Source organism: Tripterygium wilfordii, chromosome 9 (assembly GCF_013401445.1).
Source record: "Tripterygium wilfordii isolate XIE 37 chromosome 9, ASM1340144v1, whole genome shotgun sequence".
Lineage (NCBI taxonomy): Eukaryota > Viridiplantae > Streptophyta > Magnoliopsida > Celastrales > Celastraceae > Tripterygium > Tripterygium wilfordii.
Genome location: NC_052240.1, coordinates 12,584,643 through 12,598,384, shown reverse-complemented (window position 1 = coordinate 12,598,384; position 13,742 = coordinate 12,584,643). Strand labels below are relative to the sequence as shown.

Sequence of the window (13,742 nt, the reverse complement as noted above, 5' to 3'; positions counted from 1 at the left end):
TTGTGACCAAAACCATCTTAATCAAAGTTGGCGAGTTTATAGTCATCAATTCAACACATTTTTGAATGATATTATGGTCTCATTGGTTTATATACATTTCATTTCAATATCTGTTTTATATTATGGTTGAATATGTTTCCAGTTCACTGCATGATCATAACCCATTTTCTTTTTTCTTTTTGCAATTTTTTTCCTTTATTACCTGTCATTCTTAATCATGATTATGCTCTCATCTTTCTAGTGGAAGATTTTAAATATTTCCGTGGTAGCTTAATGGAGAAATATAGTTCAGGCAGTTCCCCCCAAGTTGAGGTTGAGTCTTTGTGTTGAGGATCACTCCTCCCTAGAACATACAAGCACTTTAGCAAACTCTTAGATTTTGTGTATACAGGCGGTTGGTGCCTTCTGTTTAGCTGAATTCTGGTCACTAGTCTCCCTTCCTTAGTTTCATTTGTTTGGGGATTCCATTTGCAAACGGATGGTTTTTCTCTTTACAAAAGTATAAAAGAAATATTCAAATGGGGAAAGACGAAAGTAGTTGAAAGACATATCATTTATAATATTTTATTGATGTGAAAAAGAAATAACTTCCTCTTTCCTGTTATTTCACCTGATTGTGGAAGACAACATGTTTTTATGGAGTGGGGGAAAAGTACAGAGCTATTGGAACGCGTTTAGTGAGTAGTGCACTAAACTTATTGTGATTTAGATAGCATGATGACCATTGGCCATCTTCATGGATTCAAATCTGGGGACCTTGTCTGAAAACTTTGTGGTTGCATAAAGCTTCAGGTAATCTTGAAAACGGAAGTGACTGGGATACAAGAGTTTGGGGGCGGGAGAGATAATTGCTTCGCTAGCAGGATTGTAGAAAGTAGCAATGGAGAGTCTGCTTCCTATCTTGTCAACCATCACACGGTGCAAAGCACTTTTGTACCTTCCATTGGTCAAAACTTCCACTTGGTCACCTGTGTTTACAAAAAAAGTGTTATTTGCAGATGGAGGGATCTCTACCCATTTCCCATCTTTTAAGAATTCCAGGCCAGGGACTTGGTCATCCTGGAGCAACAGTATGATCCCACCAGCGTCTGTATGCTCTCGTAGTCCCCTCACAAGCTCTGGCTGGGGGCATTCCGGGTACTTTGCGACTTTTGTTCCCACGGAAGGACCTGTGTTGCCCTTGAATGCTTCCTTTATGTAATCTGTTTCCAAACCCAGATTTTCACTCATGAGCTCAGCCAGCTTCTCTGCTAGCTTAATCAGTTGATTGATGTAGTCATCCATTGTTTTGCTGCATGAATGCAAACATTCCCAATTCATTATGATTTGAAGGAATTACAACAAAACATATTGCATTTTATTTGACTCACCCGAAGTCCTCTGGCAGGTCATTGATTTCGTTAACATTGGACGTTGGGCGATGCCGAACAAAAAAGCTGCTTTCCCAGTCCATATCAGATGTATTTTCTCTCTTCCGCAGTCTCCTAGGTATGTCTGAATTATAGAAGCATTCCTTCAAATTGAGCTCATAGTGTGAGTTCACCAATTGCTTCACCTTCTCCATCAACTCTTTGTCAATTCCATGATTGTCAACCTGCATACATAAAGCAATATCATGATTTACATATTCATTTTACTTTGGAGTTACATGATTCTTTCTGTGGGAGTAATATCACATGCTCTTTACCTGAAAGAAGCCCCATTGCTCACAAGCCTGGTGCAGAAGTGCCATGGTTTTGCTCCTGTTCTCACCATTGAGTTCATTAAAATCTATTAGGGGAATCTCCATATCTACTTCTCTCTTTGTATTCTGATTGTGAAAAAGTTAGTAGCATAGAGTACTATTTATAGCAGTAGACGCAGGGTCAAGAACAAATTCTAACCGACACTATTATTAGTAGGGCAGTTAGATTTCAAGCAATGGTAGTTGGAAGTTTAGCGGTAATTAACATCGGTTCCAGGAGATTTGATTGGATGCTTTAAGCACAAGCTGAGTAGAAAACTAGTTTAGTCCAAGTCAAGTTCATGACAGCCATTTTACTTGGTCACTTTGCTTTCGCAACACTGATAAATTATTCAATCAATCTCTCTTGTAAAGTAAGTATATTTTCTTTTATTTTTCTAAGGAAACTTTACGGATTCAATGGTTTCCAATTTTCCACTGTTAGTGTATAGTATTTCACGTCTTTTTTTCTTTCTTTTTCCTGCAACTGGGCTTTATTTTAGTGATTTTCTGTGTTTGGGAATTAAAAAAAAAATCAATTTGATGAAAACTAGGGGCCAATAAGGCACTGCAGAAGTTACCTTCAACAACTAGTGGAAAACTATAGGATAGAAATCCATTGTGTTTCCAGTGGGCGCCTTTGGTTTCAAGTCTTTAGTTTGTAAAGCAAGTGGTTTTCTCCTCTCTTTTTTAAAATGTGGCAAAGGAGGGCTTGTGATTCAGACTTGGAAGCTGGGTATATATTTGTCATTTTCAACCACGGAGAAATAGTTTAGTTGGTTATATCTTTGGGCTCAAGGCGAACGACCCTAAAGTTGAGAGTTCGAACCAATTGGAAGTATTTCTATTTCCTCGAGGTTTTCTTGGTTTCGTAGGTCTGCCCACTTTTGAGGAGGGATTATGAGTCTCATTTTTTTCGTATGGGCTTCGATCTAGTTTTACCCGTCGTCAGCGTGGTTAGGGATATAGCTAGGATTTGCAATGGGGGCACCTTGCTGCCCCTGATTTTTTTTTTTTTGAGGTATTTTCTATATCGTTTGTTAACATACAGTCCCGTAAATATAATTTAGTGTGCAAGACTAGAGCCATTGTAATTGAATTATATACATTATTTTGTGTTATTAAAAATTGACAGATACTAAGTAAAATGAAAAATTCCTTTTATTTTACAATTTAACTATAATTATCTTTGTTTTTTATACCACTGAATTAGTCAGCATTCTCTGTAACATGTGTAGAATAATAGGGTATATGTAGTGAAAATTTTTCAAAATCCAGTGGCACGTGCCCCTTCTCCTTTGGTGGCTCTGTCTTTGAGCGTGGTGCAAACTGTTATGGCGGTCCGAAGTTTACGCTCACACAACTACCCGAAAACTATGCTGGATTGAATGGCTTCTCAGTAAAAAAGAGAAAGAAAAGAAAAGCCATTTTCAGACTCCACAATTGTAGTGAGAAACTGGGATAAGGAACATCCATATATGCGTGCTTCAACTGCCAAATGAGTTACTATGCTGTGTATGAACTAATATTAATTGTCAAGCTTTCTGTTCAAAAGTGGAACGCATACTAGTGCTAGAATTTTAGGGGCAGATCTGGCCACCACCTGCACTGCATCCATAAATATATATGTGTGGAATCCAAATACTTGTAATTTTCTTAACAATAAAAAGATGAATCTTTTCAATTTAGGTTTTGAAAGTTGAAATAATTACATTGACATTTTGCTTTGGCTCCTTCCTGGTACTCCAATTGAGGTACTATATATATATATATCCTTTTGACTGTATGTGACTATGAATTCATGTGATAATTGCGTGGTTGTTTCTAGGCTGTTTGTAGTCGGCAAATTCCATTATTTTAGATCCCAATCTGCTTTTTCTCGCGGTGGGATTACAAAGGAAAGATGGATTACATGTAAAAACCAGTCATCATGTTCAGGGTGGAGCCTGGAATTTTCGCGAGGGGGTGCAAAAAGTTGGTGGAGGTTCAGGGGCAACATCTCTGAATTTTTTTTTAGGGTTATTTACTGAAAAATTAACTAATTTCTCAATGATTATATAACAAAATTAAAATGAAAAACAAAAATTTCATGGAATGCATAGAGATCATGTACTTACAAAGACCTTGATCTTATTTGCTCCTCAGTTTTCGGACCTCAATCCCCTCGAAATCGCACTCGGATATGAGTCACGACACTTCCAATAAAACGGTAACATTTTAAAAAAATAAAGAAATGTTGAGAGGTTTAAAAAAAGAAAGAAATATGGGTCAAAGGAGATGAATAGATTTTAAAATAAATGTTGGTAGGTTTAAAAAAAGAGATAAATGCTGATAAAAGGAGAAGAGTGGGTTTAAAAAGAAAAAACAAAAAGATTAAAGATGTGTTAGAGTTAAGATTTGAACTCAGCACTATGATATAAAAAACGCTGAAGGTTGTCACTAAACCAATTGATAAAGTTCTGTTTGTAATGTACAATAATTTTTTTTCCAAAATCCAAGGGGGTATGGGCCCTGATCTCTACATGGCTCCGCCCCTGATCATGTTTCTCATCCTAGTCCTGGATTGGATACAAAGGAAAGGAGAGAGCTTTTTCACGCAGACACTCACAGTGCTAAACATATTGCTTTGATGGTCTTTGATGAACATGATTATTCATTCATGATATTCTCTCTGTTTTTTTTTTTTTTTGAGGAAACATTCATGATATTCTTTAAACAAAGCATTAATCACAGAAATTCCAAGAAAAAATAGTGATAGTAACAGACAGTTGATAAGACATGCTTGGTTTTTTGTTCGTTGAAAAGTCTTTATAGCTTTAAATGTCCTTCTCATTACACTTAGAATCCAATGAGATAATATAACCCAGAGACAGACCTAGAATAAAAGGAGAGACAGAGACTCAGAGAGAGATCATATCATATGCAATCAAATTAGATACATAGAGAACCCTACATATATTTATTTTTGTTTTGTCTTGCTATGTATAGGTAGAAAGATTAGGAAGGCAGCCACTAGCCAGCTACCCTTTTCCTTTTCCTTTTATTTTTCTTTCTTGTGGACAAGCTTCAGTATTTCCTTCTTCTCTTATCTTCGAACATTGAGGCTTGTAGGCTGTAGCTTTTGTGCCAGTGTTTTGTAGTCACACTGACACAGTACAGTTGACACTTTTATATCTATCTGATTCATGTGGCACACATTTTTCACAAAACCCACCAAGTTCAAGTTGGAAACGTAAGCAAAAGAGTCGAAAGCCACTTCAAAACTTTTTAAAACTAGTTAATTTATTACTTAGAGCTAGGCTCCAAATTAACTTAACTAGTTGGTTCTCTACTAATATTAGATATGATAATGTCTCAAACTTTGATGGCCCATGAGACTAGATTCATTCAATACCTTATAAATAACACCCAAAGACTTTCATTTTTTTCTATGCGGGATCTTTGAGTGGAAATTTCTCTCCAACTAAATAGGTGTCAGCAAGCCATCTAGCCTCACCCATAATAATGTATAGTATAGACATGAAGTATAAACTATAGAGAGAGCGCTTTAAGATTGCTCACCTAAAAATCCTGATTAATTAGTTTCAAACTCATTTTGGATCCTTTTTTCTTCTCTCAATTGTGTCTCTAAGTCCAAACCTACCCCTTATACATTTCTTCATTGTCTCAATCTTGGGTGATTAATCTTTTATCCACAAAGAGATTATATCTTTTTTTGCTTGCAAGAGTAAAACAACTAACAACTAAAATGACTCAAATTCAGACATTAATAATGATGATGATGATATTGAATGGTGAAAGCATCAAACTCTAGAAAAAGAGTAACAATCTTCATGGTCCCATATGCTTCATGTTAGGACAATATATACTTATTGAGTTGTCTGTATCTATGTATTTATTCATATACATAGTACACCACATTATTCTTATTTTGTGTGGCTGTATGTGCTTTTCATGCAAAAAGTGCACACTCTTCTTGAATCTTCTGCTGCTCCTCTAGTGACACAGAATAGATCATGCAAGAACCAAAGACTCTTTCATTCCTCATTCTCATTAGCTAGGAGAAAACAAATGTGAGAAGATTAAAAACTTTTTTTTTCCTGATTTTTTTCTTTTGATCTTGAGGAGACTTTGATGGATTCTGATATGAATTCCTTGATCAATTATTGAATTTTGTTATATTGTAGTTTATATATATACATGGTTCTCCATTCCCACATACCTGCACAGCTTACAAGGTAGCTTATAGATAGGCTCAGGATGAACGATGGCGGCATGCTTAACACATGCAAGTCGTACGGGAAGAATTGGTGTTTCCAGTGGCAGATTAGTTAGCTTACAGAATGTTTTATAATTGTTGAACCAAATGGTACCTAAAATGTAATTAGTTAATCCCAGTAACAGTATTTCTGCAACAGAGTCATCTAACCTGTTCATTCACAGTAGACACTGAAAAAATGAAAAGAAATTGAGAAAGAACAGATATGATTTTTCTCCATTAGGACTAAGAATACACACTGGCTGTAATGGTAGAATACCATTAATAATATCTTCAAATGATTATTGCTATGCAGAATTTCTTTATCAGGTTACACTAATAGGTCTGATAAGATCAGGATGAGAAGAAGACGACTGGTTTGCTTCTAAATGCCTAGTAGGAGCACCAAGTGTGAGATCCAAACTGGGTTTTGCAGCATTTGGTGGATTAATCTTTCTGTCTTCTTTATCAGACCCATCAGACCAGATTTCTCCAGGATTATTGGAACAACCCAACTGAGACAACCCAGTTTCTTGATCATCTAAATTGATATTTTGTTGAACAGAACCAAGGCCCAGCAGAGTCAGAGTGGTGTCACTTGACATGGAATTACTTGTGTTGACATGATTTCCTATTCTGTTGATGCTCCCAACCTACACAAAAAAATTACCAAACCCAGTTCATAAACAAGATTTGAGAGATGAAAAGATGGTAAATTAAGCCAAAATTAGATTTATGTACCGTGTCAAAGAGGCTTGAACGCCTCTTCTTCTTGTTGAGATTTGCTTGCCTAAGAAAGTACTTTTGAGCATGACTTGCAACTTGTGTTGGAGTTCTTGTCGTCACAAAATTTCTAGCTATGCCTCTCCAATCACCCTTCCCTAGCTTCTCTAGCCCGGCGAGAAAACTCCGGTGCTCCTCCTCTGTCCATGGAACCCCTGATCATCCCAGATTACATGAATCACACAAAAAATCATACCAAATAAGTAAATAAATAACAGATAAATTAATTTTTGATGTTGTGAACTTACCTTTCTTTCTTTCTTGGGCTCGACCGATGAGGCCATCGGAGAGATAACCAATGTTTATTTTCTCTGAATTTTCATCTCTTGAAGAGCACAGTGAAGAACATGATGATGGAGATGAATACAAGCTATCCATGCTAAGACTCTTCTTCATAACAACAGAAGAACAACAAGAAGAAGAAGAAGAGTTAGACATGTCAAGTTGTACCCCAAACAGCCTAACCCCCCCAGCTGCATCAAAACTATTATTAGTTCCTCTGTAAATGGTGCAAGTCCTTGAATTATGGCCTGTGTTTCCACAATGTGAGCACTTTCTGCCCATTTTCACTTAGACAAAAATTCTACACACTTTTAACAATCTATCAACACCAACTCTAACAAAGTTAGAGAGAGAGAGGGAGGGAGAGAGAGATGTAAGTATCGGTTTGGTGGTATATATGATGATTGGAGGGTGTGGTGGGGTTTAAGAAAATGGATTGCACACCAAGTGAAGATGATTGGATAGACCATTTGTTTTTTGGATGGCCATACTTCATTCACTTAATATATATATATTTTTTCTTCTTCTTCTTTAACTTGCATTCTAAACAATAGAAAAATGTGAGCACAACTTTCTTTCCCATAAAAAAGTTGATTCACGTTAGGTGAGTTGGAACACTTGAATTCCCTTTTTTAGTAGAGAACGACATCATATAAGTTTGTCTCTGAGGATACGAACATAAATTCAAGTGATATTATTACATCTTTTGATTAAAGTTGTACAGTAATTTAGATATTTTAATTGAAAGAATGGAAGAAGAATCTGCACAGAAAATGTGAACTTTGAATGTCAATGTTGATCAACTAACAAATTTACTATTTTGATCTGGAATTTGCTTTGAATGAGTGAATTTTATGGGTTTACCAAGAATAAAAAACATTCCAGTCTTTGTTGGTGAATATGCATAAAGTCTGTCTTGAAAGACTAACCAAAATCTGTATATGAAATTAGGTTAACATTTTGACTCTTAACAGTATTTATATATATATATACACAGCAATTCTTTTATGCAGATGTTAGCAACTTAATAACTTGCGCACTCCATCTTTTAAGTGTTTTCAAAAGTGAAATGACAAGTGTGGCCCACTACTTTGGGTCACATATGTTTCAAATCAATGGTGAGTTAATATAACTTGTGGGTGTTCGCATAAGAGAATTCCCGTATATATATATATATATATCAGAAACTCTCCTATGTGAACCAAAAGTGTGGATCAAGTTTGTGGACTTGTTTTTCATAGATGTGGTAGGTTTCATAATAAATGTGTGGCCCCACTTATGTTGTGTTTTATTACAATCATTGGATTTTGGTCCACAAAGTTCGTCCACATTTTTTGATCCACATAGGAGAATTCCTATGTGTATATATATATATCAATAAGAAATCAGAAAATAATCAAAACCAGAAATGGTTTCCTTTTAAATTAATTATTGTCACAAAATTTATCATGAGCATTAATGGTCAAGGTTAATTTTGTTTTTTTTTTTAAACGAGGAGGCATATTTGAACCCTGATCACCTGGGTGATACACACCATCTTTATCACTCCAACTAGTGGCTTGAATGTAATTTCGATTTTGAAATAATAATACCCAACTTTTTTTCTTTTTTTATTTTTATTGTGATGACCATCACTCTAATCAAGTCAATTAGGGGATGAAATAAACTCAAATATTCAAGGGTTTTTTGACAAATCACGTCCCTAATCCTTTTTTTTTTTCTTAATCAATTATATATAATCCTATCATGACAAGTGTTTAGACAAATCACGTCCCTCATCCTTTCTTTCTTTTTTTTTGGTTATCTTAAATCAATTATATATAAGCCTATCATGACACCAGATATTAGGCTGCAATTGCCATAAAAAAATCTGGGGGAAGAATATTATTCTCTTTCCCTATGAGCACACCAAACACATAAATAAAAGTAACAAATCAGAGATAAAAATATATATATTATATAGCATATAAAAATTAAAAAGGCAAACAACTCCTGTACACAAGACTCTCGCGATGGACATGCAAGAAGTTCACAACCTCCTCTACATAGGTAAGATGTATGTAACCTTCTCTTGCTCACAAAACTCTCGCAGTGAATATGCAAGATGTTCACAACCTCTACTGCATAGGTAAGATGTATGCAACCTTCCTCGCATAATATGTTGAGATACTTTTTTTTTAAAGAGTTTGAACACGTGACCTCTAAGGATGCAACTTAACCACTAGGCCACATGTTTGCTTGTATTATATATATATATCCCTAAGTATCTTCTCAAACGGCATTTTTCATACTTTAAGATAACATAATATAACATGTGTATATATATATATTTATAAGCCAACTTGTTATATGAACACAAAGACAATTGTTAAAAAAAAGAACAAATAATAAAAAAGAAAGCTGAGGATTTTATTGGTCTATCCCAGGTTGAACGACTTAACGTGCGACTCAACCCATTTGGCTCTATTTTTAGAGAAAGGAATCTTCCTCCCTACAAAAAGGAAGGAAAATTTTTTTAAAAAAAATCATGCCATTTAAAAATTATTCTTAAGCCTCGTTTGGCTAGATAATAAACCACTAAATTTGACAGCTACTTAGCCTAATTATTTGTTTTTGGATATCCATTGCAAATTGTGTGTGCAAGATTATTGTTTAAGCATTCTTTTCTTTTTTCTTTTTTTTTTTTAAAATTGAAACTCGTAGGCACTTAGGGCCATCATAAAGATGGAGTACAATCAAGATGACTAAAAAAAATAACTAAAAAAACATTGTCAGACGATTGGACAACACCGTATTACACCAAACACCGCAGGACAACTATTGAACGAGTCGGACTACACTGGTCTACGCCGGATAACAAAAACTAAACACAAAAAACACATAGATTGCAACTTGAATATAATGTAAGTTGCAATTGTTTTTTTGGCCAACTCCCTCGACGTTCAAGTTGAAAAAAAAAATGAATCAACCAAAAATAAGAATAACACTCAATTCGCTGCTTTGAACAATTGTTCAAACTAGTCGGGAGAATGTGCAATTTCCAGGGAGTGCCAACAAAAAGGTATGAGTGATATCGAGGTTGGAAAATGCATGCTTGACATACAAATTTTAAAATTTTAAAAATATTATATATGAAATTATTTTTTTCCCATTGTATGTATACATGTCATTACTAATAGAATCATAATCAATTTAGAATTACTAACACATGTTGACTAAGTCCAAATACAATTATCAGAGAAATCACATAGATTTTTATTTTTTAATAAAAAATTTCTTATTGGCTACCATGACATGGCTACAACCTCTAAATCTTTCAACTTTTAAGAATGGTAATTTTATATTGAGATAGGGCCTTTTTTTATATACACATATAGAAATAGGGTTGTGCCTAAAAACTATTTGATAACGTAAAATGAAAGACATATCCTCACTGTAAATGAATCGGTCCAAGAAACGTAATACGTTATGAACAAACCCTATCAAAACAATCCATCATATGTCATAAACAAATCGAAAAGGCCATAAAGTTTGAAAGGAAAAGCAAACCAGCCGGTTGTTGAACGGAAAATGGTTAGCATGTGAGGGATGATCCACACATTAGGGTGTGGGTTCGAGTCCCACCCCTCCCAATTTCTCTTGAATAAAAAAAAATGATAGGTACTTTTGCTAAAACAATGCGACCTTTCATAAGCTTTGAACTTTTGTTTAGGGGTAGAGGTAGCTAGAAAGAGCATTTTCCACAAACCCACTGCCTACAAGTACAAGGTTTGTATTTCATTGAAAATTCCTACTCTGTGCATATTGGTTATACCTTCACAATATATAAACAAAGTTCACAAACACCTCACACTTCAACATTCCAATAAGTTCAACCCTAAAGATAAGGAAGGACACTTCACCATGAAGAAACTTAGAGTTCAAGAACTCTGAGATGACACCAAGAACCACAGAAGATTCTTAAAATAGTACAAAATCCTAGTCCTAGTACAAAGATACTCGATTAAATTTGTAATATAAGATTTGATGCGATTTAATGACGATTTATTCAATCAAACATGGTTACTGATATTGGTCCTTTTTGGGTTGGTGAAAGTTGTAAAAGCAATTGCCACCAACCACTTGTGTTTTTCATAAACAATAGGAAAGGAAAGGCAGAGAATCCATCAAAATTTGAAGGTGGGCAAGGAAATGAAAGGACCAGGTTACCATGCAGGTCATACTCAAATTAAGGGCATCAACCACTACTTATGACAGCACATGAATGTTATGTCACTTGGTGTATCATATTTATCCAAATGCGTATTTCTTACTGTTCAGTAACACCATCAAAAAGTAAGCATTGCATCAGAAATCATAAATATTCATAATCACCTTTCAGTATTAGAAGGACTACAAAGGCAAAGGGTAGACATACCGGGTGCTTGAAACAGTGGCTCCAATCTTAAGCACAATATGCTCTACATTGTGAGAGAGAACTCCAGTACCATTCAAGTTATAAGTGAATTAATCGAACAAATCTAGAAGTTTTAACAATAAAACCAGAGACACAGATTTCAAGTAAAATTCGATCGAAATGCATATGCTCATGCAGTTGCATGCCCCTGCCACTATTCGAAATTACATCATCGAGAGCAATAGTTGGACTGCAGTGCAACAACTCAAACATATATCTTCTCCATATAAACTACGGAGTACGGACATCTCTTTCTATGTAGCATCAACTCTGGTATCCAATTCAATCATAATCCAGTTAGAGATAGTATAAGACTGGTGACTTCAAGGTAGGTAATATTAATCAAGTAATCAACAGAAAACAGCTACATATATTGAACACGAGGCATACATACACCACACAGCAGGTAAAATAATCATTTTCTCCTGTAGTTAACCAATAAATTCAACCTCGTGATGTTAAGTATGAAATGCAGAGTTCAATAGAACCATTTCAGCAGATAAATGACAGGGATAAGGGTCACGCAACCAGGGGGACCCTGGTGATACGTTTTGCAATCGATATGTACCTTCAAACTTCAAAGTAATTATGTATTCATATAACCGATTACTTGGGACTTGAAGTAAATGTTACAACAATTCGACCACTTTTCAATACACCCTTTCTGGCAGTGTTTTGACTTTTGATAATTAACACTTTCTAATACAGCAATTTTCTGTATTTCCAGTCTAATCTTCCATTTGCAGAACCTCTGCAAATTAATCTCTGTCAGAGATCAACTGAATGACACTTGGGATGATTTTTATACTAAGATTAGTCTACAAAAGCTGTAAACCAGAATGGTTGTCAATCAGATTCTGCAAAGAGACAGGCCCAGAGAAGTCACATAATTGCAACGACAGCACCAGTATTATATTTGGTAACTTGAACATTGTAAGGACCTCAGAATCTCAGATGTAGAACACTTTCACATGCCACAGCGACTAAATGCAAGATTCAAAGTGCAAGGTGGGATTTCCACAATAAAGTAGATTACCATCATGAACCGCTCCATCGTCTAGAGTTGCATATTCCACGACAACTTTCAGTAAAGGGGCCACGAAGAGACTGCAGCATCCAACATACAGCGAGCACACAATTCAATTCTTCATCTTGCTCATGTAAGATCAATATAGAATCATTTTAGTGAACACTTTAAGAATTAAGACATGACTTGCTTAGAGAGACATATGATGAAGTTAAAAACACTGATGTTGATGGTTGAAGTACACAAAATGGCGGTGAAGAGGATAATCTGCCCCAAATGGTGTCAAGATAAGCAAGTTTTAGCCATTTAACAGCTGGAGAATCAAGTGGAGCATATGGATACTGAAACTTAGCTTCAAACATAGCAAATTTTTCAAAATTTGTGGGACAATATACATTAAGCAATAAGCAACACATCCCAAATGCAAGTCTCACCAATGATTCATGGCAATTACTTACGCTTGAAACATGGACAGCACGACAACACACAAGCAGTGAAACCTAAGAACTGCTAAAAGTACATTGTTTAGCAACAATGAATCAAGCAATCAACCTTGTATTTCAAATCTTGACATTTATGATTTCACACCAACCACAGAAATGACGACCAATAACATTATTGCATCCTATAGCAGTACTCCCAGGAAGATCATCATCAACCACAGCACCGCAGCCTGACAAAGATAAACCACTTAAACGACTCACATTGGACAACAAAGATCAAGCACTTTCAAAATCTAAGTATCATAACAAAACGTGAAGATAAACAGAGATTCGCGTCATTAAAACGCAGCGCTCCTCGATTTTTCCGTCTCCAAAAAAAAAATGGCTTGAGAGATATCACTTACAGCCATTGCCAATCTTTGCAGAGGAGCCAACAGTACAAAACGGAAGGACCGAGAAACCCTGCATAGTCAATAAAAATTGAACGAACTCCAGTCTCTAGAACCAGAAAATTGAAGACGATTTCTCTAGTATGGAGACTGAAGTTCGCCATTGAGGAGAACTGAGAGACCTGGCCAATAATGGCCGACGTTTTGAGAAGACTCCAGAATGATTGGGCCGATTAAATGCCGAAATGGGCCGCTTCCAGATCCATATCTAGTAGTATTTCGATTTTGGACAGCTCATGATCGTACTGGGCCATGATTTTGGGCTGGGCCTGGTGACTGGCCCTACTTTTTCCAAATAATAAATTTTAAAAAAAAAAAAAT

At 35.6% G+C, this 13,742-nt stretch overlaps 2 protein-coding genes and 1 long non-coding RNA gene across 4 annotated transcripts; all 3 read right to left on the bottom strand.

The window, feature by feature from the left end:
• Positions 1 to 535: 535 nt before the first annotated feature.
• On the bottom strand, positions 536 to 1,948 carry LOC120005791 (1-aminocyclopropane-1-carboxylate oxidase 1-like). The gene is made up of 3 exons (XM_038855614.1): positions 1,688 to 1,948; positions 1,371 to 1,594; positions 536 to 1,291 (listed from the first exon to the last, which is right to left on the bottom strand). The coding sequence occupies exons 1-3, from the start codon at positions 1,787 to 1,789 to the stop codon at positions 706 to 708; spliced, it is 912 nt and encodes a 303-aa protein (XP_038711542.1). The 5' UTR covers positions 1,790 to 1,948; the 3' UTR covers positions 536 to 705.
• Positions 1,949 to 6,181: 4,233 nt separating this feature from the next.
• LOC120005793 (transcription factor MYBS3-like) lies at positions 6,182 to 7,502 on the bottom strand. Its single transcript, XM_038855615.1, has 3 exons — positions 7,013 to 7,502; positions 6,723 to 6,919; positions 6,182 to 6,634 (listed from the first exon to the last, which is right to left on the bottom strand). Exons 1-3 carry the CDS (start codon positions 7,326 to 7,328, stop codon positions 6,308 to 6,310), a joined length of 840 nt encoding a protein of 279 aa, XP_038711543.1. The 5' UTR covers positions 7,329 to 7,502; the 3' UTR covers positions 6,182 to 6,307.
• A 5,252-nt stretch (positions 7,503 to 12,754) lies between these two features.
• On the bottom strand, positions 12,755 to 13,506 carry LOC120005310. 2 transcript variants are annotated; one of them, XR_005469781.1, is made up of 3 exons: positions 13,377 to 13,506; positions 13,082 to 13,202; positions 12,755 to 12,870 (listed from the first exon to the last, which is right to left on the bottom strand). It is a non-coding gene; the product is annotated as an uncharacterized LOC120005310 (long non-coding RNA). The 2 variants fall into 2 exon arrangements; XR_005469780.1 differs by having other exon boundaries at positions 12,755 to 12,842.
• Positions 13,507 to 13,742: the final 236 nt, after the last annotated feature.

What these genes read in the sequence shown, in the direction of transcription:
- LOC120005791 (XM_038855614.1), bottom strand. Translation starts at nt 1,789, where the DNA reads ATGGAGATTCCCCTAATAGATTTTAATGAACTCAATGGTGAGAACAGG. An exon ending in AGCAATGGGGCTTCTTTCAG is followed by an intron (nt 1,595 to 1,687) that starts GTAAAGAGCATG and finishes TTATGTATGCAG; the next exon opens with GTTGACAATCATGGAATTGA. An exon ending in GACCTGCCAGAGGACTTCGG is followed by an intron (nt 1,292 to 1,370) that starts GTGAGTCAAATA and finishes GCATTCATGCAG; the next exon opens with CAAAACAATGGATGACTACA.
- LOC120005793 (XM_038855615.1), bottom strand. Translation starts at nt 7,328, where the DNA reads ATGGGCAGAAAGTGCTCACATTGTGGAAACACAGGCCATAATTCAAGG. An exon ending in AGCCCAAGAAAGAAAGAAAG is followed by an intron (nt 6,920 to 7,012) that starts GTAAGTTCACAA and finishes TGGGATGATCAG; the next exon opens with GGGTTCCATGGACAGAGGAG. An exon ending in GTTCAAGCCTCTTTGACACG is followed by an intron (nt 6,635 to 6,722) that starts GTACATAAATCT and finishes TTTTTTGTGTAG; the next exon opens with GTTGGGAGCATCAACAGAAT.